The sequence below is a fragment of the Sphaerodactylus townsendi genome, linkage group LG02 (assembly GCF_021028975.2).
Source record: "Sphaerodactylus townsendi isolate TG3544 linkage group LG02, MPM_Stown_v2.3, whole genome shotgun sequence".
Classification (NCBI taxonomy): domain Eukaryota; kingdom Metazoa; phylum Chordata; class Lepidosauria; order Squamata; family Sphaerodactylidae; genus Sphaerodactylus; species Sphaerodactylus townsendi.
This window is the reverse complement of record NC_059426.1, coordinates 103,488,772-103,514,405: the sequence shown is the minus strand read 5'-3', so window position 1 is coordinate 103,514,405 and position 25,634 is coordinate 103,488,772. Positions and strand designations below refer to the sequence as shown.

General features: G+C 39.2%; 1 protein-coding gene across 6 annotated transcripts in view; it reads right to left on the bottom strand.

Annotated features, from left to right (window-relative positions):
• Nucleotides 1-292: 292 nt before the first annotated feature.
• NADSYN1 (NAD synthetase 1) overlaps nucleotides 293-25,634 on the bottom strand; it is a 45,926-nt gene continuing 20,584 nt past the window's right edge. For 3 of the 6 annotated variants that reach the window (XM_048484778.1, XM_048484782.1, XM_048484781.1), the window contains exons 10-21: nucleotides 24,303-24,377; nucleotides 23,982-24,106; nucleotides 21,557-21,605; nucleotides 20,404-20,506; nucleotides 18,632-18,800; nucleotides 13,431-13,566; nucleotides 13,195-13,301; nucleotides 11,600-11,731; nucleotides 9,947-10,016; nucleotides 8,457-8,585; nucleotides 7,828-8,004; nucleotides 293-1,080 (exon numbers count right to left, since the gene is read on the bottom strand). In XM_048484778.1, the coding sequence (XP_048340735.1) occupies nucleotides 1,027-1,080; nucleotides 7,828-8,004; nucleotides 8,457-8,585; nucleotides 9,947-10,016; nucleotides 11,600-11,731; nucleotides 13,195-13,301; nucleotides 13,431-13,566; nucleotides 18,632-18,800; nucleotides 20,404-20,506; nucleotides 21,557-21,605; nucleotides 23,982-24,106; nucleotides 24,303-24,377 (1,326 nt within the window). In that variant the 3' untranslated portion in view covers nucleotides 293-1,026. Of the gene's footprint in view, nucleotides 1,081-5,525; nucleotides 5,590-7,827; nucleotides 8,005-8,456; nucleotides 8,586-9,946; nucleotides 10,017-11,599; nucleotides 11,732-13,194; nucleotides 13,302-13,430; nucleotides 13,567-18,631; nucleotides 18,801-20,403; nucleotides 20,507-21,556; nucleotides 21,606-23,981; nucleotides 24,107-24,302; nucleotides 24,378-25,634 lie in introns of all 6 variants that reach the window. The other 3 variants (XM_048484779.1, XM_048484780.1, XM_048484783.1) reach the window with 3 other exon arrangements.

The window sequence follows — 25,634 nt, the reverse complement described above, 5'->3', positions numbered from 1 at the left end:
CCCTGAAGCAATATGGGGGAAGTATAATATAGGCACAAGCCCTCAGAGATTAAACTTTCAGAAATTATTAGATATCATAACACAGGAATAGCAAAAACCAGGGACAGAACCCAAAAGACCCTGTTTGGGCCACAGTGACGTCAACAGGATTATATTCATGTTTAAAGTTAATCACACAGTCCACTAACATGCCTAATCAGGGCCTCACTTTGCTGTTCAAACCACCAGACCAGGCTAGTTAAACCTAAGTAAATAACAAAAAATATGAAAAATAAAAACAGAGGCAATTAGATTCATTAAAATGTGAATTTATTGCACCGTAAAACGGGGAAAAATCATTTTTCATGTCCACATGTGCCAGTAGCTGTAAAATTTTATGATTTCAGTTCAACAAGTTGAAAGAGAAAAATCATATGCAGACTGTTCATTAGAGGAGCAAATATTTTCCTGCACTGAAAGTTGGGTTGCTAGGGCTGGTGTTGGTCATATTAATTATTTCCATACATCCCAACAGCTTCAAATTATTATTGAAAATTTTATGCTTCATCCAAAGCTTCAGACACAGCTACTTCTTATGTTCTAAAAGTTGTAGCCACCAAGCCAGAGCATTGAAATAAATACATGAATTAGAGGGTCAAATCAAATCCCTTGACCAATACATAACATAAAACCAATACATTGTTTGGTCAATTTCAAACATGTCCAATGTACAATGGTTTCATGTTTTTGTCAAATCTTAATTTTTGGAAATTGTTACTTATAGTGAAAAGTCTGCCTACAATTCAGATGAACACGATTTCTTTGTAATACTGGCACCATGCTTCATGGGTCATACCATCTAAAGATTGATTTAAGACTTAAAAACCACCTCTCTAATTTTTCTGTGAATTTCTGGATATTTCTTAACAGAAAACATAACTGATGAAAAAATTCAGACAACCACTGAAAGTCTACTGAATCTTCATATGTGAGGTTATTGGATTCTTAAATATCTTACATCAATAGCTGCAATGCAGTACAGAAGCATCAGACCACATCTTCAAGTCTGAAATTCACTTCCTTAGATTCTAGTTTAGAAACCTGTAAAGGAAAAAGATAAGCAATTACCTTAAAAGCTGCCCTCAACTGTACAAACTTATCTGCAAATTAAGACCTGCCTACAAGGCCTTTCTTTGTGTGCCACTCACTAGAGGTTCAAGGAGGTATCCACACAGACAAGGTCTTTTCAGCAACGATATTAGAAACATGAAATCCCTTCCCCCAAAAAACTGTGTGCATATCTTCCTGAAAGGCACCTAGGCAATTGGACTTATGCACAATAAGTAAGAACCCTTTTTGCTTTTTGATCAAGATGAACAGTTGGAAGAGAGTTCAGATAAACAGCCACAGCAGATGTTACATAAAACAGTCTTGGGGTGTTTGTTCCAAGCATTTTGTTTAAGTGGTTTTGGGAGAGAGGAATTTGAAACAGAGAAGTAATTTATCCCCTTCCTCACATTACTTCCCTATTCCAAAAACCACTCTTCTGAAAGACTACTTGTCTGGGGTAGGGCGAAAGGGAAGAACGATGGCTGAGAAGTGGTAACATACATTTGTGTGTAACACAAATTTAGCACCTAGCAAAAACCAGGAAAAAACTGCTAATTTGAGGCAAAGCCGTGGTAGACCCTTAACATTACTTTATGAATATATAAGCACTGCAGTAGTATGAGAAAATAATCACCAAGGCTAAAGGAAGATAAAAAATAACATCTCCAATACACAATATGCAATAATGTATGTGTCCTGGAATATGTGAATTGATAACAAAAAAAGTATGATGTAATTGTACATCACAACAAGCTTTTACTTGCTTGTAACGGGCATGAACCCATTTTGTTGCTGTGTTCTCACCGTCCCCTGCCGCTTCCCTGCACGTATGGAGCACAACTGAAGTTTTCCTTGGCCAATTATGCACAAGATATCTGGTGCATGAGGGGCAAATGTCCACTGCCGCAAGATTTCTTGAACAGACCTACTTTCTGGAGCTATGCTTTCACTTTCTATTCTCTTTGCGGCAAGTGAGACCACTTCTAGTGCAACTTTTAATTTGCTTCGCTGCCAGTGCGGGCAGCTTTGGCAGTGAGCATAGCTTTGCCCCAGACATCTTCCCTCCACCCATGGCCAGCCTTTCCATGCCCTCACACTGCTGTCCACGCCTTCCCCTCACCCCACTCACCCACACACTTCCATGTTGCTGGCTCCTTTCTGCTTCCCTAAATGCTCATATCAATATATTGATATAATAACTACAGAGAGTTGACTTTTGCAAGGAACTGTGCAAGCAGGGGCTCTTTTTGGCTCCGCCCCACCTCCCCCGCTCTGCTTCTACTCTCTCTGATGATCAGGAGGGCTTTAGAAAACTTTATTACCAACAAGCCTCTATTTTAAAACAAGCCTCTCTCTATGTATTGTATGTACTCTCTTGTAGTAAGGAGAGACAGAGAGACAGTGTGTGGGTGAGTGGGGGTGGGTGGGGGGGTCTGGAGGGGAAGGGAAAGGGCAGAATAGCAGTTCTAGTCTTGAGACTATTCAGTGTGATAAGAGCTGTGCCTTTAAAGCTGTTGATGGGTAGAGTTAAGAGAACCAAGAGAAGCAGAGGCCCAGCAGAGTAGTACACAAATTGTGCTTCAGGCTGTGGGCTGACTCCTCACGTGCAAACAGAGAAACACAAGGTGACCCCACTGCACAATGAAGATCCCTGACATAAGCATTCCATGTATACTGGGCCCTAGTCTCAGAAGCTTTTCATTTTGCAATCATGTCCAATTGCTTAGAGTTAGTTTCTTCAACACAAACCAGATTCTAGATTCAGGATTAATGACCAGATTCCTTGTATACAGTTTATATAACCAGCTTGTACAATCTCTGGCATTTGGACATCATGGCAAATTGTAATTTGAGTCAGGGATTCCTGAATAAGGGTGATTTCAATCATGCTTCATACAAGGGACAGAACAAGCAAGCACAAGAAGTCACACGTTGCACAAGAAAAGTTTGCCATGGCTTCTTCTTTTAACAAATTAACCTACAAGCAGATATTGTAGTAGAGTTCCCTGGGTTCTATACCAACACTAATATTATGAGGGGCTCATAATTCACAATTCTGGATATTAGGAGTCCACATCATTTATTTGGAAAGTTCAACAACTGATAAGTGGCCTGGCCATCTTGCAAGTATACAAGAGATGCAATAACAAAGTCATATAATACCTTTTATTAAAGCCACCCAAAATAATACAGGTCAGTGTGGAAACTTGCAAGTTATTGAGAACTCTTCATGGCCAGATCAGATTTTAGCATCATGTAAGTTGGCCAGATATTTTTTGTTTTTCTGAACAGCATTATGTCTGTGTATTATGATTTGATGTAATATACCCCATTATAATTGGTAGTTTAAGATTTTTATAATGTCATTAAGTTGGCCAAAGCCAATTTTTCCTACCTTTGACAATTTGAGAAACCTACTTTTTCTAAATTACCTGAGGCCTAGATCAGTGGTGGTGAACCTATGGCACTCCAGATATTCATGGATTACAATTCCCATCAGCCCCTGCCAGCATGGCCAATTGGCCATGCTGGCAGGGGCTGCTGGGAATTGTAGTTCCTGAACATCTGGAGAGCCGCAGGTTCCCTACCCCTGGCCTAGATGGTAGGATTCCAGTGTAAATGTAAATAAATATAAATTCCAATCAGACTATAGTAGCTCTGAAGGGGCAAATCTCTAAACACAAACACAGAAGAAGCCAAAATCCAAATCAAATCAGAAGCCACGGCTGAGGCTATACTATTGGTACTGTTATATATGGTTCCTTTGAGAATAATATTATTGAAATAATGTAGGATTTGTAAATAAGAACATATGCATACTGAACAGTTGCTGAACTTGCAAAATTAAAAGATGTTTCTTTGAAGTAACACAAAGTTACGTTTTATTCAGATACACTGGATCAAAATTACATAAAACATGGATCCATTCTCATGTATCTAACCATGGCATACCAAAATGAATCTCTTCTTGCCATGGCTTGTTGGAAAGGCAAAAGAATAACCTACAATTGGCTCATATACTTCAAGTGACTCCTTGGATTAGGTAAAGAGCCATTGCTTTAAACCTTATACAAATGTGGGAAAAATTGATTTTTTTTCATGCCTTATATCCCAAAAATGGTAATGTATAGAGGAACTGCTAATATTGGTTATTGGTAAGGGAATTTATTATCTTTCTAACAGTGCTTTAACATTTGAAATTGGTCACTTGGTTTATGAGTTAAAGCTCAAATCAGAAAAGGTAGGAAAAATTGGCTCTTTTTCTATCTACCTTTAAGTTAAGAAAATAATCTCCCTTAATCTTTATCTATATTACATCTAGAGGAACACAGTGATTAGGATGAAACTCTCCTTAAGGGTAATCCTTTAAGAAAAGATTCCAGACACTAAAATGTCTTCAAAATGACACTTCCCAAAATAGAAAAGCTGATTACAAGAAATTCCTGCTTTTGAGAAAGAGTCTTGCTCAAACACAGATAATCACTCAGACGGCCACAACCACCTAAACACTTGTCTGGTGAAGTGAAGCTTTTAAAAAACCTGATCTTCCTTTTTGTGTCTACACAGCATTGGGTCAAAGGTCATTCTATTCTATTCTATTCTATTCTATTCTATTCTATTCTATTCTATTCTATTCTATTCTATTCTTCTGGCACTTTGTCTGCACCAGCTGCTGTTTTTAAGATATGTTCCAGGACACTGCAGAAAAAGTTTGTGCAGTCTTCTGTCTGGGTGGTGTCCCAGGATTAGCGCTCTTCTTCTGAATTATCAGTCCCTCCTTGAGAGTATGTCAGTTCCTAACAACGCTCCTTCCCAAATCTGAACTGATTTCTGCAAAAAATACTGCATTCCGAAAGCCTATCACTTGCAATAGGCTATTCGTGCACAGGCATACTATCCTGCATTTTCAAGCAGCAAAGCTGGACCTTCTACCTACACACAGATCTGCCAACAAATGGGCATCAGAAGTAGATTTTCTGATGGCAGCCTGGCTTGGAAGTAGGCTTATTTAAATGGCAGATGGTATTGTGAGTAAACAACAGACCACCCTTTCTAGCAAAAGCAGGGAATGCTTCCTTGTGAGATCATTCCTTCATCTCATGGGAGGAACCCGAAACCTCCAGTCCTTAGGGAGTGCCAGTTTAAAAATATCCTCAGTATCCCATGGAGGCATGGGATAATGGCATGGAGTTCTCAGCATTTGAGTTCCACAAACCAATCACTCCTGTAGCTGTAGCCAACAGGGCTAAAGTACTAGATTTAGGCTGAAGCTCCAAAACCCCAGCATACTACAAAATATTATTAACAAGGTTTATTCAAGACACATGAAGTGACATACAGTATAGGAGCAGTGAACAACAAAGATAAAATAATAAAAGCTAAATATCTAACCTAAGAAACTTTTACGAGTATTAGTTCTCTAATCCAGATGTTACCTGACTAGACAGAGTCCAACAGAGTTCCAAAGTTCAAGCAGATGTTCTAGCCGGCAAGGTCCACCTGGTCCAGACTCAAAAGCAGATACAACTCAGACAAAGGGTAACAACTAGAATGAAGGATCTACGGCAGACCGTCTATGTTGGTATGATTTTACGTGACCCATCAAATGTATCGCTGGCTGGATGACATTAACTAATCATATATACTGCTAACAGGGGTCCGAACCAACCAGGTGTGTTACTAATATCAAACTATGTACTCTGCAGCTGTACATAGGTCCAATTAGGAATTAGGCAAGTCATCTTCTTCACCCAGGGGTCCTTGCACTATTGAGACTGACTGCGTAGGTGAACCCCCCTTCCTGTTTCTTGGCCCTGAAACCGCTATGCCCCATGACTTCACTGGCCTGTGTCAGACCCCCATCTCTCTTTATCTTGCTCTATGAAACAGTCGCTGGCATGACTTTGCATTCCCAGAGAAAGAAAAATTTCTAGGATTCGGTAGGTCCCAGCTTGAACCAATGTTTCTGAACAGCCAAGAGACTACTAGGCAAGCCAGTCTCTTCACACCTACCTCTTCCCAGAATTCCTAAAGTCCCCACAGACTTAACAAGATTGGGTACTACTTCAGCTGGGAAATGCTGGGAGTTCCACAGCTTTGCAAAAAAGCTACTCTTGTAGATTCAGCCACAGACACCACAAACTTTGCCTTGTGTGGACCAGATGTGTGACAAAGGAAGGGAGAGAGGGTGGAGTCACCAGACTGGTTAAAGGGGGTCTGGAGGACCAACAGAAACTGGGGGTGCTATCTCCCCTGTTATGCCCACGAACGAAGCAAAGCATCAGGCTGCCAGCATTATGTTTTATGAAGCCCTGCCATCACACAAGGCTGCAAGCACTGGCAATATTGCACAGGCACCTGGCAAAAGTTAATGAGTGCACCAATAGGCTGGATAATTAGATACTTAAGCCCCAATTAATCATGCCCATAAATTATTACAGGCACAAAACGATTTTAAAAATATGACCCTGCAATAATGTCCAAATAAGCTCTCATTGAAGCTAGCAAGCAAGATTTTTTTGCTTTTGACTTCACCAAGACTGGGTCAGGTCTAGAGTTGGGGGGGGGGGGGAATTGATGGAAAAACAATACAAGACTCTTTTTTAAAAAAGCAGGACCCACATGGCATTTTTTATCTTGAGTTTCCAGGAAGTCCGATACTATTACAGCATGTCTGGCATTTCAGGGACGTGGGAATTAGAATTTTATTACATGCATAAATATATTATTAAAGGCAACCAAGGTGTAAATCTTTGGCAAGAAAAATGTGGCAGTGTTAACATTCCGCTGTCCGTTACATTTGCAGCAAATTATGTATGGGCATGCATGTGTACACATATATACACACATGCAAGTCATGATTATTATGGCTGCTTGATCCTATCCATACCTTCCAGTGCCCAATCTTCAGACAATTATATCTATGTCTAAGTCCAGATTCATCACTGGTGGAAGTCCACCTATCTTAAAGCCAAAATGGCAGATTTGATGTAAAGCAAGACTTTCATTATGCCTTAATAGTTCTTCCTTCAGGGAAGAAAATTGGATCAAACCTGTCTTGTGCCAATGGAAAAAAAATGGGTGCTTTGAGCTCACTTTTATACAGGTGAGACAGCATACATTGCAAAAGAAAGAACGTAGCACAGCAATGAATATCCACAGCATGCCTGCAGATGTAGCTAGATGAGAACAAGCATCGTGCAATTTTCTGAATGGCACTCCATGCCACCAACACACACAAATACAGTTCATATAGCTGTCAACATTGGCTTGAAAGACCTCAACAGTTCAGTTCCCTGCTCATATCAACCCCCTCCCCAACAAAATCTAGGGTCAGAGGTTTGTGATTCCTTAAAAAGAGTCACTTCATGTTTCAATACTCATAGATATAAATGCAGAGGATCAGAAACGAGTTCTAGAAACTAAACACTTTTAAACAAATTTCATGTCCAACAGAGACTACAGTACTATATATGGGAAACCCAAAGTACAATCAGTGTTCAGCCATGAATCTCAATGGGTGACTTTAGGGTGGCCAGTTACACTTGGGGCCTGTTCTACATGAGAGTACAGATGGGACATAAATTAAACAAGAATATACCAATTGGAAATAAAATGGGCATCTGCTTTAGTATATTGACATTTAGCATTCAGTTCTATAGGATTTTTAGGACTTTATAATTTTCTACATTATCTCAGTACATATATATAATACATCTTCACAGTTGCACAGCTCACCTGTTCATCTATACACCTGAACTGCCAAGACCAGGCAGAATTATAAAGGAAAGGCCTCAGGTCAAACCGGTTGTCATCAGGACTATAGTTTGCAGCATGGTAGGATGGGGTGAGAATAGTCATTTTGTGTCTATTGATTGAATACATTCTGAAGAAATGCTTAACCTTTGATGCCACCTGGTGTACAAAACACAACATGTCAGGTCCCAAGTGAAGTTTTGCAAACTTCAACCACAGTAGTGTCACACACATGGAATAATACATCAATGTGGCTCATGGCATAGAAACCATACAATATATCAACAGTTAATACAATAAAATATGAAATTTGTCTAAAATGCATCGAATATATACAATTTAACTCTATAAAAACTTAACTAAAAATGGTGCCATTTTCTTTTGGGTGCTGTGTGGTTTCCGGGCTGCCATTTTCATTTCCGGGGTGCCATTTTCATTTCTCCCCATATTATTAACTAAAAATATGATATATCTAATTGCAAAGGAAACAAATTACAAAAAGCCCAAAGCAGCAGAAACAAGATGGGGCAAACAAAGTACAGTGTAATACTGCTCTTAAAAATCAAACTTATGATCTGTGACGAATGAGAGCATCAGGAATTTTTTGTTACCTCTGTTGGGGTACAAATGTCTTTCCACATGTTAATCAGCTTACAAAACATACTGTAAGGTCCTGCTTTGGCTATTTTCCTTAATTTGCCATAGACAGAGAGCTCCGCATATGTCATCCCCATGTCTGCCTGAAATTAGATAGACACACCCAATAACAGAAAACACAAATAGGAGATAACATGCATTCACAGCTGATATCCTAATTCATAAAAAGCCATTGTACAGTGAATCATATGCACAATTATTCAATCCCAGGGATCTGCAACCTACAGCTCTCCAGATGTTCATGGACTACAATTCCCATCAGCCCTGCCACTTAGCCATGCTGGCAGGGGCTGGTGGGAATTGTAGTCCATGAACATCTGGAGAGCCGTAGTTTGCAGACCCGTTCTTGCCCAATAATGTCTGCTTTGGGAACAATCTTCTCCAAGACTTCTGTTTAAGACCCATGCTCTTCAATACTTATAGAAGGCTGCTGAACAAGATCACCTATAGCTTTGGGATTGGATATCAACAACATGCAGATAGCACATAGCTTTGTATTTCATTATCTGTGCCTTCAGATGTGTACCACTCAGTTCTGAACCAATGATTTGAGGCTGTGGCCCAGTTGCTAAGGTAGAACAAGCTGAAGCTAAATCCAGACAAGATGGAAGTAATGCTGGTTGGGTAGACTTTGGGAAGAAAAGGTCCACTTGCTTTAGATGGAGTTGATATTCACAGAGCAAGTTAGAGGTTGGGGTGCTCATAGATCCAGCTTTGCTGTCTGAAAAAGGTTACCTCTTATCAGCAATATATCGTTTCCGAACTCTCTCCTCCGGCTTAGCTGGCCTGGCCACACTAACCCAACCTTTTTATTTCTATAGCAAATTTACAATTTGATTGTTTTTATTGTTTCCCTTGATTGTCTTCTATTTCATTATTCTGGAAATTGGTTTGTTTTATTCAGTGCTCTGTGACTGTAAATAAATAAATACTTAAAATCCTTTTTCAAACTCATGGCTGCACTGCTGTAGCACCCTCTCCAATGGGCTGCCAACAATTTACACTGTGTGGCAGTAGCAGCACAGAAAAACAGTCAGTACACAGTGAAATAGTTTAGCTAAAGTTTTCAATATTAAATTGCCACCTTCCATGCACAATCCAGGGATATATTGAATGCACCCTGCCAATTAGAGCTGTGGCTCTCTCGGCTTTGTGAATTCCCAAGAAACTCTCAGTGTTATTTGCCATCCTAGAAAAAAGCAGAAGCCTGCCTGAATTATGCCATTGCACAGGAGCACTCTTCACATGTTTAGTGCAGTCTGCAATACTTGGGAAGCCTTGAACAGTACAGATACTTTTGGAGAAGTATGCAAATGTGAACTTATTTGCTTATCTAGAACAGGTAAGGATGTGTGGTTTTCCTTGCTTTTGATTCGTTTTTCAGCACAAATGTCAACACAACCATACATGAGTTACAGTGCGTTTCATACTCACTGCTCTTTACCTCATCTGTTTGAGCTACTTGTCCTTCCTTCAATGGCTCTAACTCTGCAGTTGGTGGTGCAGAAAGAATACTGTGTAGGAAAAGAAAATCCATCAGGTGAGGAAGGATTTGCATCTCCTACAAAAAAAGAAAGAGCGCCTCCTGATAGGGAAACTTTCCCTGATAGGGAAACTTTCCCTATTTCCCTAAACTTCCCAGGGTTGAATATATAAAGCTACCTTTTACTATGTCAGACCATTGGCCCATTTATTCCCGTGATGATCTGCAGTAGTCCTCCAATATCACAAGGAAAGAAAAGACTTCCCTAACACATGCAACCTGGGATTATGTAACAAAAGATGCCAAGAAATGAGCCTGAAATCATCCGTATGAAAAGCATTTGTCCTGCCATTTAGATTTTATCCCAGTCTGTTTCATAGTTCAGTAATTCAATCATGCATAGGTTACTGAGCAGCACTAACCAGCATTGCTGGCAGCTCAAGCAAAATCTGAAGGAGACCAACTATGCACCTCCCTACTCCTCTTTTCTCTGAGAGCACAGACCAACTATGCACCTCCCTACTCCTCTTTTCTCCAGAGCACAGAGAAAACTCCAGCTAGGGCTGAAGCAACTGCTCAGCCCTGAAATAACATCTTTGATCCACATCATGTGAAAAATTTAGTGCTGCTTATTTACGGTAATGCTGCTGCTTGCAACAAAGTTAAAATAAAGCATTATAAAATAAACAAATAAATCTGTATGAGGCTTAGTATAGAGTATAGACACATAGTATAGAGGAACACACTTGGCTCATGGAATTTTATGCCATAATAAACCTGTTAGTCTTAATGGTACCCCAAGACTTTGTTATATTGGGCATGCCCAAAGAGCTCACGTTTACACTGAAATAGTCAGCTGGGTGGAATACTGTGATATAAATATTTTAATAAATAAATGGATCCTTAGTAAAGACAATATTTGCAGCTAACTGGGAGGAACACGCTTTGATTGTACTTTACACTCTTTGTGTGTGTCATGATGTTATGTCCTTAGAGGTCCAAATGTGCAGTCCCCACCCAACCAGTTTTTTAACATAATACATCAGGTTTAGTAATTGTCTGAACACAGCTGTCCCTGAATGGAGTTAAGCGATTCCTTACTAGTCTGGAAAACTAGTCTGGAAAACTATACCAGACACAACCATTTTTAATAAACGAAACAGTGTAGAATAGTGCTTAAGAGAAGGTGAACCCTAATCTGGAGAATTGGGTTTGATTCTCCACTCCTCCACATGAGTGGTGGATTATTATCTAGTGAACCAGGTTTGTTTCCCCATACCTACATGTAAAGCCTGCTGGGTAACCCTGGCCTAGTCACAGTTCTCTCCAAATACTCTCAGCCCCACAAAGTATCTGTTCTGGAGAGGAAAATAAGTAGTTCGTGAGCCACTTTGAGACTCCTTTTGGTTGACAAAAGTGGGGTATAAATCCAGACTCCTCCTCTTCTATTTTTTTGTTAGGCATTTAAAACTCAACTGAAATCATGTTAAATGTCACAATAAGAATTACAGTTTTTAAAGACTAAGTAACACACAGCAGAAAGAAGTGTCCAGATTCGAATCCAATTTATAACAGAATATATGCAGGGCCAAAGCTTTGTATTTTACTCCTCACCTTCTGAGTGCTGTTAGGTGAAAATTGTCAAGGCAGTATTGTATAAAACTTCTTAAGTCATTCTTGCTAATTCCACCAATAGGGTTGATATCAGCACTGGAGCAGTCATACTTTGTGAAATATCCCTGAAGACTGAGGGGCACAGCACAAATATTTTTATTTAACATTCAATCTACTAAAAAAAAAGAGAGAGGGTTGCAATTGCTGACGCCCAGTTAGAACAGCGTGAATATTTTTCATGTTTTTTTGAGGACAAATCCTGCGATCTGAAGCACCACATGACTAGCTTCCTAAATCAGTCAGACTTTAGAAATTGATCTTTACTTGCAGCAGGTCCACTGTTTGTTTGCAAGATGCTTTGGCAACTTAGAGAACTTTGGCAACTTAGAGGACATGGAGGAGAGCAATTTCTGAAAGCAGGGAAGAGATGTTCCTGGCAGGAACTAAGATAAGCTACCAAATATATTTGTGCAAGTCACACTCTCACATGCACCTAAAGATTCTCTGAACCAAAGCCATCTAACAGCCCCATTGGGTATGTGTGTATGAAAGAGCTAGGAGATGTGGTACAGCCTCTTGCAGGCATGTTTGCCCCCTCTGCCGCATAAGAGGTAGCCCCACTGGTGAAGAAGCAAACACACTGACGCCCAACCATCCTTCAGCTCTGCTGCATAGAAACTCGGAAATGGTCACCACTGTGGAGCTGGGCTGTCCGACTGTTTCCAGGAAAGGAGGTGATTATACTTGGCTCCCACCCAAGCTTTTGTTCCACAGGCACTTCAGCCAGTGCCCTGGATTTACACCACCCATGGAGGGCTTTCAGGCAGCTGGGGAGGTTTTTTGTTTTTTCTGTCTTCCCATATTGCCTGAAAGCCCTCTGGAGGCGGTGGGGTGGCTCAGCAGCAGTGCTGTCCTCAGCTGCCGTGGGTCTTGGATGGGGCTGTAAGACAACCATGTTGCACATTCAGCCTTCTCGTTTCTCAGAGATTTCCACGGAAGAATTCATGCAAGAAATCATAGCATCCCTCGGGTGCCACATCCTATGCACCCAACCCTCAGATTTCGTTTTCTTGTCACCTCAGCAAACAACCACAGATAAAGCTGGATTCTGCATGTTCAAATATTCAGCCAATTTATTCAGTGTAATTTACCAGTAATTTTTAAAAAATCAATACATTTATGTATATGTATTTTTAGCCCACCCTAAACTCAAAGGTATTGCGAAACTGATTGAGAGGAACCTAGGTAAGTTACACACATGCACACAAAATACTCCTCAGTTCACTTCATGTATCTGACTGGGCACTACGTATCACACTGACAAAAGCACTTAACCAAGCTAATGATATTAGCATGAAGTATACAATGCTTCTCCCTATTCCTAAGTCCTGACTGCTGAAGTACACAGCTCAAAGACTTTTCTGGATTCCTTAACATCAGCAGAATCACTACATGGCTGTACACAAGAAAATGGGACAATTATCTTTGGTAGTGAGACCACTACTAATCTCATAATTAAATACAACAGCATTTTCATTGCTGCCAGCATTTCAGACATTTGCACAAGCCGATTGACAGTTTTAAGATGAACACACCTTTCATCCACATTAGATGATCCAAGCACTAACAGTCCACCAGGTACTCCACGAGTCCAAAGGCAAAGCTGGGCAAATAGGTAGGCAAACACCATTCTTATTCTAGCCTAGAAATTAAGTTTGGAAACAAGGTTTTCATACAATGAATATGGCAGGCTGTTTATTTGTCAAAGAGACAGAAAGCATTTTTCCTCTTGGAAAAAGAGCAAGAAAATCACATTTCTCTATTATTGTACCTGCACATTCTGTAGTGCCAGATTTTCACACCTGCTGCCTCCACACACGTGGTACTGGGGCATTCGTCCTGTCACTGCACTGAAAACCCCCCAAACAGCTTTCACAACTCCATCTATGTTTATGTTGATATGATAACTGGGAAGAGAAGCACTTATTAGTTCAAATGAACAGTATCTTTACATCCCTTTGACTCAATCCAGGTGTTCGTCATTAGTCTTAACATATTTATTTTCCTAAAACCAATAAAGGTACTCTGTTCCATAGCAAACTAGTATTGAAAATATAGCTTATATTACTGTCATGCAATATCCTCAGTACCCAAGTTCTCTAGCCTTGCCACCATCTTTACAAAGAACACTGTGTTCTTGCCTCCTGGCCTGATCTATTAAAGACCTTAGGAACTCTCTCTCTCTCTCTCACGAACATATTTGTTTTGTTTCAGAAAGTGTTTGAGAGACACTGACAACAAAACCCAGAGATGTCTGAAGTCACATTTCTTTTGTCCTTCTCACAGCTTAGATCAGGGGTAGGGAACCTGCGGCTCTCCAGATGTTCAGGAACTACAATTCCCATCAGCCCCTGTCAGCATGGCCAATTGGCCATGCTGGCAGGGGCTGATGGGAATTGTAGTTCCTGAACATCTGGAGAGCCGCAGGTTCCCTACCCCTGGCTTAGATGGTAATAAGTGTAAAAGGCGCTACCGCCTAATTTGTCAGTAGAGTTACTTATATAACATCTCAAAATTATATCCTGTTTCAGTGTTCCACAGGAAGCTGTAACTTCTACTAACAGATGTATCCTATTTCAGACAGCCACACCAATATTTTTAATTTCCTTTAAAAAAAACAGAAACAGGAAAAAAAACTTTTAAAAAGATGTACAAAAAGTACAGACAAAAATATGACAACTGTGGTGGCAAATCTACACATAAGCTTCTACAAAGGATTTCAAGGTATCTAAAAATAAGTCCATGTGCAACTGCTCTCTATATGCCATATGTTCAAATAATGTTAGAGTGTTAAGGTCCTCAATCCATTCCTTTACCAGATGTGAGCCTTTATCTTTCCAGTGTTGTAATATGAGTCTTTTAGGTGTAGTACGGGCACAGAGGGTCCATTTTCATTAAACATCAGTTAGCCTCCATGAGACAGGCAAATAGTTTAAAAGTACATAGATATCCTAAAAAATCTGTGAACATTCTAATACAACACTATATGTTAAAGAGACACATCTGATTAATTACAATGCCAACCGTTAGAACTTGACACAGTCCTTTGCTAAAGAGTCACTGTGATGTCCAGTATATCTTGAACATAATTTTTTATAAATCTCAACTGTTTATAAATCTTAATTTAAGATCTATGGAGAGAGCAGGTATAAACCTTACAGTCATATCACATTGCTCTGGCAAAATAGGGCAATCTAGCTTCTCAATCCATTCATTCCTGAGTCTTTTCATGTCAAATATTCATAATATTCATAAACAACTTTTGTAGGTTCTGTTTTCTGACTTCATTCTGTTAGAGTGTCTAGAAACAAAGGGGACTGAGATTTTTAATGTCCCAGGGTCATATTTAAATACCAACAAATGTTGCAATTGGAACAAGATGGCAATCATAGCTAGGCTCAGCCCTAAAGATAGTGAAAACTCATCACTATAACCTATCAATTGGTCCAATGTAAAGATCCCCCTATTAGTCCAGGCCTTCCATAAAAAAGATTTCTTCCCAATTTTTCTGGATTGGCCTATAATGTTAATTTAGCATATGAAAATTGACCACATTGATATTTTCACGACATTATACACCACTGTTCTCTAGCTGCAGAAATTGCAAGAGGAATGGGATCTACTCTAATATAAGCAGACTCTAATGCATTCCGCTTAGAGAGCAGAACCAGACAAGAAACCTCCAAAGGAGCCCAAGGTGGATAGTCCAATTGCAAGAAGTGAGCCCAATAATTAGTACAAGTTAACAAGTATGCCTGATGATATAAACTAAGGTCAGGGAAACCAAAGCCTCCTTCGTTAAATGGAAGTTGCATCTTCTTTAAAGAAATCCAAGGCAAAGAGGAACCCCATATAAATTTCCAAAAACAATAATCAGTTTTATAAAAGAGCCCTTTGGGGATGGGACGGTATATTAAATCTGATATATAAAAATATAAATAAAAAACACTTCAAAAATTTGTGAAGAAAACTGAATTTCGTGTCCAGTATATCGTATCAAAAACTTTTTTAGCATCAAGTGATGGAATGGCAACTAGATCAAATCTCCTACTATTTAAAATGATTAGATCAGTGACCAGACTAAGATGATCAGAGCTATTATTTGTATTCATTGTCAATGACCCTGCATTAGTGGGACAATAAGAAGAAGAAGAAGAAGAAGAAGAAGAAGAAGAAGAAGAAGAAGAAGAAGAAGAAGAAGAAGAAGAAGAAGAAGAAGAAGAAGAAGAAGAAGAAGAAGAAGAAGAAGAAGAAGAAGAAGAAGAAGAAGAAGAAGATGATGATGATGATGATGATGATATCTCATCAAGAATCTGTTCCTGAACATGGAAGATCATCATGAAAGGGAAACATTTCCAAATCCTTTTCTGTAAAGCCTTTGCCTTCACTATGCAATTTAGAATAATCCTTGTAGAACTGTAAGTTTATTTCACTAGAGTTAGTAATTATTGTATTCTTCGTATCTTTGATCAAAGGAATATAGTTCTTATTCTTTTGCTGTCTTAACATGTTAGAATTTTACCTGGCCTCTTTCCACTTCCCCAATATGACTGTCACAAACAAGTTAAAGCACATTCTGCTTTCACTGGTAGTATATTATTTAGCTCATATTTTCCTTATTTCAATTTCCAATAAAGATCTGTCATGGAAGACTTCACAGACTGGCTTAAGAGAGATTTAAATCTATTTTTCAATTTTATTTCATTCAAGTATGTTCTTATGAGAAGAACATGCAATTATTTTCCTTCTAATAAAAGCTTTAAAAGTATCCCATTCAATAGCATGGATACTAGCTGTTCTTTGTTTATATTAAAATATTCAACTCACCCATTATCTGATCCTTAAAAGTCTCATCATTAAAAACAGGAACATTAAGACTCCAAACACTAGACTGTAACCCATTTTGGAAACCAAAGGGCTATTATTATATGAGGGAGTGATCAGAGACTGTAATTTTATTTCATTCAAGTATGTTCTTATGAGAAGAACATGCAATTATTTTCCTTCTAATAAAAGCTTTAAAAGTATCCCATTCAATAGCATGGATACTAGCTGTTCTTTGTTTATATTAAAATATTCAACTCACCCATTATCTGATCCTTAAAAGTCTCATCATTAAAAACAGGAACATTAAGACTCCAAACACTAGACTGTAACCCAGTTTGGAAACCAAAGGACTATTATTATATGAGGGAGTGATCAGAGACTGTAACCCAGTTTGGAAACCGAAGGACTATTATTATATGAGGGCGTGATCAGGTATAACAAAAACATCTATATGACAGGCAATAAACTGGGCATCAGAGAAGCTGAAACAAGACATTTGTCTAATCAGAAAAATATGGTGCACAGAAGAAATCAAAGTATAATCTCTGTCTATTGGCATCACCAGGGATCAATCAATCCCAGTCATGTAGGCTTTAAATTAGATCTCATGAAAGAATATTCTTTGCATGGGGGTGTACTTTGATACAAAGCTATATGTCTTTAAAACCTCCCTCCACCAACAGATATGTAATATTTACCAAGGAGTTGAAACACTGATGAAATGTATCTTGAGGATTCACATTTGGACCATACCCTTTAATCATAACATAATAGAATGGGAACTTTTAACTACCGTAATATTTAAGTAATATACAGAGCCACAACCATTTCAAACCTTGGGTCTTCTCTCTCACAGACTTATTGGGGCTGGGGCTTAAGCACTGTTTCATTCAAATCAATTAGATACCAAAGGATGCATCCTCCTCTAGAAGCCATTTACAAATGTTATTGGTATTCCATTTTTTTACCAACTCAGCAGGCTTTAAAGTTTAAATCCCCCCTTCATCCACTCCATTATAGACTATGGAGAATCTTTCCAGGGCTCTTGTTTGTTTTTTAAAGTAGAGGCACTACATTCTCAGCATAGTTATTAGCGACTCTCCATATAAGAACCTCCAATTTTGATAAAGATTGGGGGTGGGGGAAAAGTAGGAGTGGGAAAAGTAGGAGCCCATAAAATTGGTGTGCCAATCATTACCAAATTTGGGGGCTCCTGTAAGGGGAATCGCCAGAAACGCTGAAATTTTGGTGCCTCTGCTGTTAAAAAGGCACCCAGAGCCCCTAAAATATTCCCCATAGGATATAATGGAGCCAAATTCTTTTTAATTCACTCCTTCCAAAACCCCACACCATATTTATATGAAAATTCAAGAATATTCTAAAATCCTGAAAATGTTTGTGCCCAAATATACAAATTTGAATTTTTCTGAATATTTTTGCACACCTCTACCAGTCATTCATATCTACAGAGACCAAGATATTAAAAAGTGTGTGTGTTTCTTTCCTTCAGACACATAGCCCAAAAGGTTAAAAACAAGAAATTAACTTTTATTTATGATATTAACATAACACTGAAGAAAGTAAGGGTGAAAGTTACAAAGTTTTGCTCCCAGTGAATTTTTGAATTGTGATCCTATTACTACAACTGACTACAAATTGACTATTTTCAGCAGCTCTTCTGCAGTTTCACTCAGTCCAACTTCTCCTTTTTCCCTCTCAGTTCCTCAGCTGCCAACTGCTGTTTTCCAAATGACTCTCCCATATATTCTGTCAGCTCTCATGGCTTGCTCTTAAGGAGAGGCAGAACCTGCTCTGTCCATCACAGCTACATTAATTTGCACAGCCCATCAGAGATCTCCAATGTCTTATCAGAAGCTGTACTAGCAACAGACCCACCTGGATCTGCCTGCTTTCTGAAAACAATTAAAGAGTGCCAGGTAAGGTTCTGATGGGCACCATGGAGCCCATAGGTACCATGTTGGGGACACCTGTCCTATGTGAATAAATGATGTAGATGTGCATTTAAATGAATATCTGTATCAAATGCCATTACTTCTCAAATACAATTAAGTGCTTTCAATTACTGCTGAAATGAGGCAAGCTTTCCATGACAGTATGTATTTTAAAACTTCACTATTTCCATACCTGCCTATTTCTTCAGCCAGAGATTTGGCTCTATCATGTGTATCTTGAGAAGAGTGGTCACTAGCCATGTAGCAAGTTGTTAGAATGCGTCTACAAAATTCTCGAGGATCCTTTGGTGTGTAGGCTTCATCATTCACTATTTTACGTACATCGTTCAGGACACTTTGATCTGAAGAGAGTGAGAAGGGGAAAAAATAAGTAAACGAGAAAGTAAGAAATAAGCTACATCACTACATCTTTTCATGTCAAACTTTGAAAGGATGTAGCAGTTAGCATACTCCAAACTATTTCACAAAAGTACCCAATCCGGTGTTTAGAACAAAATTCAAATTTCAGCTTACTTACATAATAACAATGTAGAAATAAAAGACCATCCTTTCTAAAATATGTCTATCGAATCAACTTAGAAGGGTGTAAATCTGCTTAAGATGGCATTTCATTTTGGAAAAAAAGATTCTGGTGTCAAGAAGTAATTAACCATATGAGTGTTCTTAAGAAGTACTTAACCATAAGTGTGTTCCAGTGTATAGACTGATTGTCATTCAGATTTTGTATAAGATATTAAACCAAAATTAAATCTAAGAAAATTCAGACAAATATTCTGATTACAGAAAATGAGACTTGGTCACTGCATAATACATTTGGAGATATCTTAAGCATAGTTGTTTTCATTCTTTGACTTCATAAACAGTATTCTTTTTGGAAACAGTAATGCTCCAGCATAATCAACAGCTAACTCTGTTGAAACTTCTGCTTGTACTGCTGGTTGCATAAATACAAATTTATTTCAGGATGTAAAGTCATGTGACCATTTGTATTGCTTTAATAATAAACTTCCACTTGTGGAATGGGGGTTGTGCAAGTGGAACAATGACTTAAGAGCCAAGCTATACATTATGTTTTGGTCTCAGTTGGGCAATCTTTATTATGGTCACAGAGCAGCATAAGGTAGATAAAATACAACAAAATAAAAGAGAAGATATATTAAAGCAATAAATATAGATATCTAAAAGAATCTGCTGAATTAAAGGGTACACAAGAACGATAAATAGAGGAAATGAGAGAAGAACATAGAACATAAGAACAAGCCAGCTGGATCAGACCAGAGTCCATCTAGTCCAGCACTCTGCTACTTGCAGTGGCCCACCGGATGCCTCTGGAAGTTCACATACAGGATGTGAAAGCAATGGGCTTCTGCTGCTGCTCCCGAGCACCTGGTCTGCCAAGGAAGAGTTCTTGTGTAACCTAAAGGCTCCAACACTTGCTTCTTATCATTTTAGAAATTAGCTAGCTAGACCAAATTTTTTAAAGTGTCCCAGAAGTCTGAAATCAAATCACATAAAATTAAGGTAACATAATTACACAAATTTAAGGTTTACAGCATTTGTGGGAGGGCATATTTGAAAAAAGTGGTGTTCCAATAACAACTGGAGTATCTTGAAATCTTTTTAGCAGTGACTCATTGAGAACATCAGAAATGGAAGGTATGCTTCCACAAAATACAGCTTGCCAACAGCTTCTGATCTGCCTCTGTAGAACAAGTTTGCAAGGTAATACTGGAGGGTATTTTAGTTTAGTTCATATAGATCTATAGGGAAGTTCATCGTGCCGTAACATTGCCACAGAGAAACCAAGTGTGCATATGTCCCAGAATCTGCTGGAGCATGGGGAGGTTCTACAGATGACACTCAATGAGTTTTCAGCATATAGAAGTACATAATAGTGGCATCTACAGATAATCTTTGACAATCTCGCTATTCAGGTATGCTTACTTCCATCCCATACTGCAGAACAAATCTGAAGACACATCGAGTACACAATGCAGGCTGTAGAAGAACTGTCCACACCACCACTAAGCGGTAAGAGGAATCCTCCCTTAACAGATGAAGTGAGAGGGAGAAAAAACATTGTGGGAACCAGGTCTCCAGTTTCTTCAAAAAACAAACCTTTATGTTTCTTTAGCTCCCATTATGCAAACTAATCTTTAATTGACGCATGAATTCCAAAAGAATGAAACACTTGAAATGCAAGAAAACTGAGCTGTAAAATGTCATGCCACTCAACTTATACTTCCCGGTTCCAGTGTGTACAATGTCTTATAAAGATGCAGGAATCAGAGGGCTATAAAAGACTTCCAGGGACCAGAGCACTCATTAGTCTCTGTCCCATCTGTGAGCTGTTCAAGCAACTAACTAGAAGTAATACTAGAGCAGCCTCCATAATCAGTTAAGCAAAATAAACCAGTTTATTACAGAGTCGATTTCACTGAATGGCATTGCCATTTCACTTCTGACGTGGCCAAATTCTCTGCTAATACTTTGCACAAAAGGAAGCTGATATTCTAGACTTTTTAATAACTTTTTATGTAAATAATTCCAGAACAATAAGACTATGCATTTTAATGTTTGTATATTAATGCTACATTGTTTGCAAACTGTGCTGTTACATTGTTGTTGACTGATCTCTCGATCATAATAAATGTTGGTTTGTTTGATTTATGCATGCTAATTTTTAAAGTGAGTCAACATATCACGTATGGTCTTGTGCTTCACCATATCAGAAAGGTTGGGAATGCAAAGCTTTAGAATGCACAGGTGTTAGCAAATCAATACCACTGCAGCTAAACACTAATCCCATTCCTAGAGTGCATACTAAAACTGCCCTAAAGTGTCCTAACTACAGGGTAATTCCACTTCTATGCAGTCTACAGTATACCAATAATGGGGATCAGATCAAACAGACCAAATTACGAAGCTTCTTTCACCATTACACTCTGGTTCTACAAACACTAGCTTTGCTCCTGATTTCAAAAGTAATGATTGATCAGTAGCAAGGTATAAGAAAAAGGCACAAATTACAAAAACAAGCATAATTCATGCTAACAATGTAATGCTTAAAATTTAGGTGACTGGGTATCCTCCTTACCTGTGAACTACGCCTTAAATAATCCCAAAGCCAGCAAGCAGGGCCAAGGCTGAAAAGTAACAGAGCAGATGTTTTTAACATATCTCTCCTCAAGACTGTGCAGGTTCCAGGGTTCACACATAGCTAACAGCCAAGCAGTGCCTTCCATTTGATACTGTGTTCACTACAGTCACTACTTAGAGTTACTTACACTTAAGGAAAATTTGTCACTTGCTGAAGACAACAGGTAAAGGCTAAATATTTGACATGTGTATTCATATTCTGATAATATAAGTACACTGCATTTATTATTTAGGCATAAAATGTCGTTTTCCCTGTTCAAGTGCATGCAAAAAGCAAGTAGGAATAAAACATACAGGGTTCCCCTTAAACATTTTTTAAACCATGGCATTCTTCATGACTGAGGCAAAAAGAAAGAATTTTAGCCTAGAAAAATGCAAAACATCTCTAAAGGCTATTGTATACCTAATTTATCCACAAAACGAATTCACACTGTTACATTAGAAAAGCACACTTAAGTTAGACAGCAGTTCCTATACACACTAAGCTAAACTGAGGAGCATGTCTCATGTGGCATCGTTTAATAACAGATGCATCATATAGGCCTTTGGTTTATAATTTAGCTAGAGAGGCAGTTCCACTGAAATCAAATTCCACTGAATATATTTAGAATTAATGTACTTATTCACTTTTATTAATACATGCTTGATCGTCAAGGGTGAGGAGAAAAAACATCCTTTCACATTTTGAAACCACTCTTTGTTAACTGTTTATCTTCAGTTTATAATTTTGTATTTAAAAAAAAGACAGAAAATAAGAAACTATCTTACAATGATGGAGACAAGATGAGCTGCAAGACGGATTTAGTCAGTCTTCATTAAAAAAAACAGGATTAATGCCAGTATTCAAGTAGTTCCAAGCAATGGTAGATTGTCAAAACAGTTGTCAAAACAGAAGTGATTCACTGTGGACACTGGAAATGTTCCCTGCTCATAAATTTAAAACTGTTCCAAATCACTTCACGTATTAGTTTTGGGCCCTGACCTGGATGAAACCAGGCTAGTCAGATTTCATCAGATCTCAGAAGCTACGCAAGGTCAGCCCCTGGTTAGTATTTGGATGAGAGATCACCCAGGAATATCAGGATCACAATGCAGAGAAAGTCAACAGCAAACCACTTCTGAATGTCTCTTGCCTTAAAAACCCTACTTAGGTCACCATAAGTCACCTGCAACTTGACATATATTAGTATTGAAAAGGACACCGTGTAGGCTGCTTTGGGGAAAAGATGGAAACAAGATCAATGGGTTCATCTCTAATGTAGGTAATAAATAATAAATCGGTGTCCAGCAAGACTCCCAGATTAAGATATGCACACCGAAGGACTCTGTCTTTCTTGCGGCCAGGGGGACCCCATTCTCTGCTGCCAGACTTTGGCTGACGCTTAGAGTTGCTATGCAATTTGCAGTGTCCCGGAGACCGACAAATAAGAAATAGTCAAGGTTGTGAGTGACTAGGGGGCCAGGGACCTTGTCCTTCACCACCCATTTGAGAAAGGAACTAAACGTCTTAAAGGCGTCATGGCACTGAGAGAGTTCTGTGACTAACCTAAGTTCACCCAGCAGGCATATGGAGTGTGGAAGCAAATCTGGTTCACCAGATAAGACTCCTCCGCTCATGTGGAGGAGTGGGGAATCAAACCTGATCTCCAGATTAGAGTCCACCTGCTCTTAACTACTACACCATGCTGATCATGCTACAATAGCTATAGAAAGAAATAACATTGGGATACCCATTGCTCAGTTTTTACTATTTGATCTGTAACTATCACACCATCCACTGGATTGCCTAAGGTCAAGTGCAAAAATAATTGGGTCTTGTGATAATTGGGTTATGCAGCAATGAGATTTCCTCCTATTGTTAGAGGCAAAGAGGACTGAGCTTTCCACCTCTGCTCTGTCACCCTACACCAGGGTCCCCAACCTTTTCAAGCCTGTGGGCACATTCTGAATTCTGATACAGCATGATGGGTACAACCACAAAATGACCACCTGGGAAGCAGAAAAAGACAGGGGTAAAGAAAGAGAGAGAGAGAGAGAGAGAGAGAGAGAGAGAGAATAATATCAACACTATAGTGGCAACTGTTGCTGAAATATTATTCTACTTTTTACAGCCAATCATATCTCAAATGGGCAAACAGAAGCCTTACTGGGCAGTAGCCCACCTGGCCCCACCCATATTCTGAGAACACTTTGCAGGCACCAGGGAGGGTGTTGGGAGGCACCATAGCATCCCTGGGCACCTTGTTGGGGATCCCAGCCATAAACAGTATGCTATGTAGCGGTTGGGGATCATGTCTCTGTCACTGCATAATAGCTACAGGAAAGGATAAGATCAGGCTGCCCGTGGTCAAATTTTCACCTACCTGATCTCTTCCTCTGGACTATGATACTTCCACTGGATTGGCTCATTTGTAGGTGTGCTTATGTCGTCAGACCACGAAAGGGCAAAATTTACTCTAATTCTGTGAAAAGGTGTCACTTTGCTTGCCTAAGCAACATAAAACAAATCAAGAAAATGTCAGAAAAAGCAGGATTTATCTGTAGAAACATTCTTATGTTTTCATTTGCTCTGGAATCCACCATGTCCTTATAAGCTTCAGTTTTGGTTTGGCAAAGAGTCTTGCCTACCGCATACATTGTCAAATATATAAACAGACAACAGAATACAGTTAAAAAATTCTTACTGCTAAATTTCTAGATGATATTTCCGCCCTGTAACTTCGGACATCTTCCAAGTCAAGTGTGGCAACCAAGACTTCCTGAGAATGACAGAAGCATCAACTTATAGAATAGAATAGAATAGAATCTTTATTGGCCAAGTGTGATTGGCCAAGTGTGATATACGGCACTGAATTTTTAAAACACATAAGAACATAAGAACATAAGAACAAGCCAGCTGGATCAGACCAAAGTCCATCTAGTCCAGCTCTCTGCTACTCGCAGTGGCCCACCAGGTGCCTTTGGGAGCTCACATGTAGGATGTGAACGCAATGGTCTTCTGCAGCTGTTGCTCCCGATCACCTGGTCTGTTAAGGCATTTGCAATCTCAGATCAAAGAGGATCAAGATTGGTAGCCATAGATCGACTTCTCCTCCATAAATCTGTCCAAGCCCCTTTTAAAGCTATCCAGGTTAGTGGCCATCACCACCTCCTGTGGCAGCATATTCCCAAGAAACACCAATTCACACGTTCATTGAAGAAGTGTTTCCTTTTATTAGTCCTAATTCTTCCCCCCAGCATTTTCAATGAATGCCCCCTGGTTTCTAGTATTGTGAGAAAGAGAGAAAAAATTCTCTCATCAACATTTTTCTACCCCATGCATAATTTTGTAGACTTCAATCATATCCCCCCTCAGTCCGCCTCCTCTCCAAACTAAAGAGTCCCAAACGCTGCAGCCTCTCCTCATAGGGAAGGTGCTCCAGTTCCTAAATCATCCTTGTTGCCCTTTCTCTCCTGCACTTTTTTTCTATCTCCCTCAATATCCTTTTTTGAGATGCGAAGCTGACCAGAAACTTGGACACTGACAGTACTCCAAGTGTAGCTAATTCGCATCCACTGCACTTTATATAAGGGGCATGACAAATCTTTGCAGTTTTTATTATCAATTCCTTTTCTAATGATCCCCAGCATAGAGTTTGCCTTTTCACAGCTGCCATGCATTGAGTTGACATTCCCATGGAACTATCAACTAAGACGCCTTCTAGAAACTCCCTTTCCTGGTCTGTGACTGATAGCACTGACCCTGCTGTAGCGCAGATGTATGTCGAAGTTTGGATTTTTTGCCCTCTATGTGTGCACTTCATCACTCTTACATTTTGCTACATTGAACTTGCATTTGCCATTTCTGAGCCCACTCACCTAATTTATCAAGGTCCTGTTTGGAGCTCTTCTGCAATCCTTTGTGGTTTCTCACCACCCACTACATAATTTGGTATCATCTTGCAAACGTGGCCACCACGCTTCACCTGCACCCCTACTTCCAGGTCATTTTATGAATAGGTTAAAGAGCACTGGTC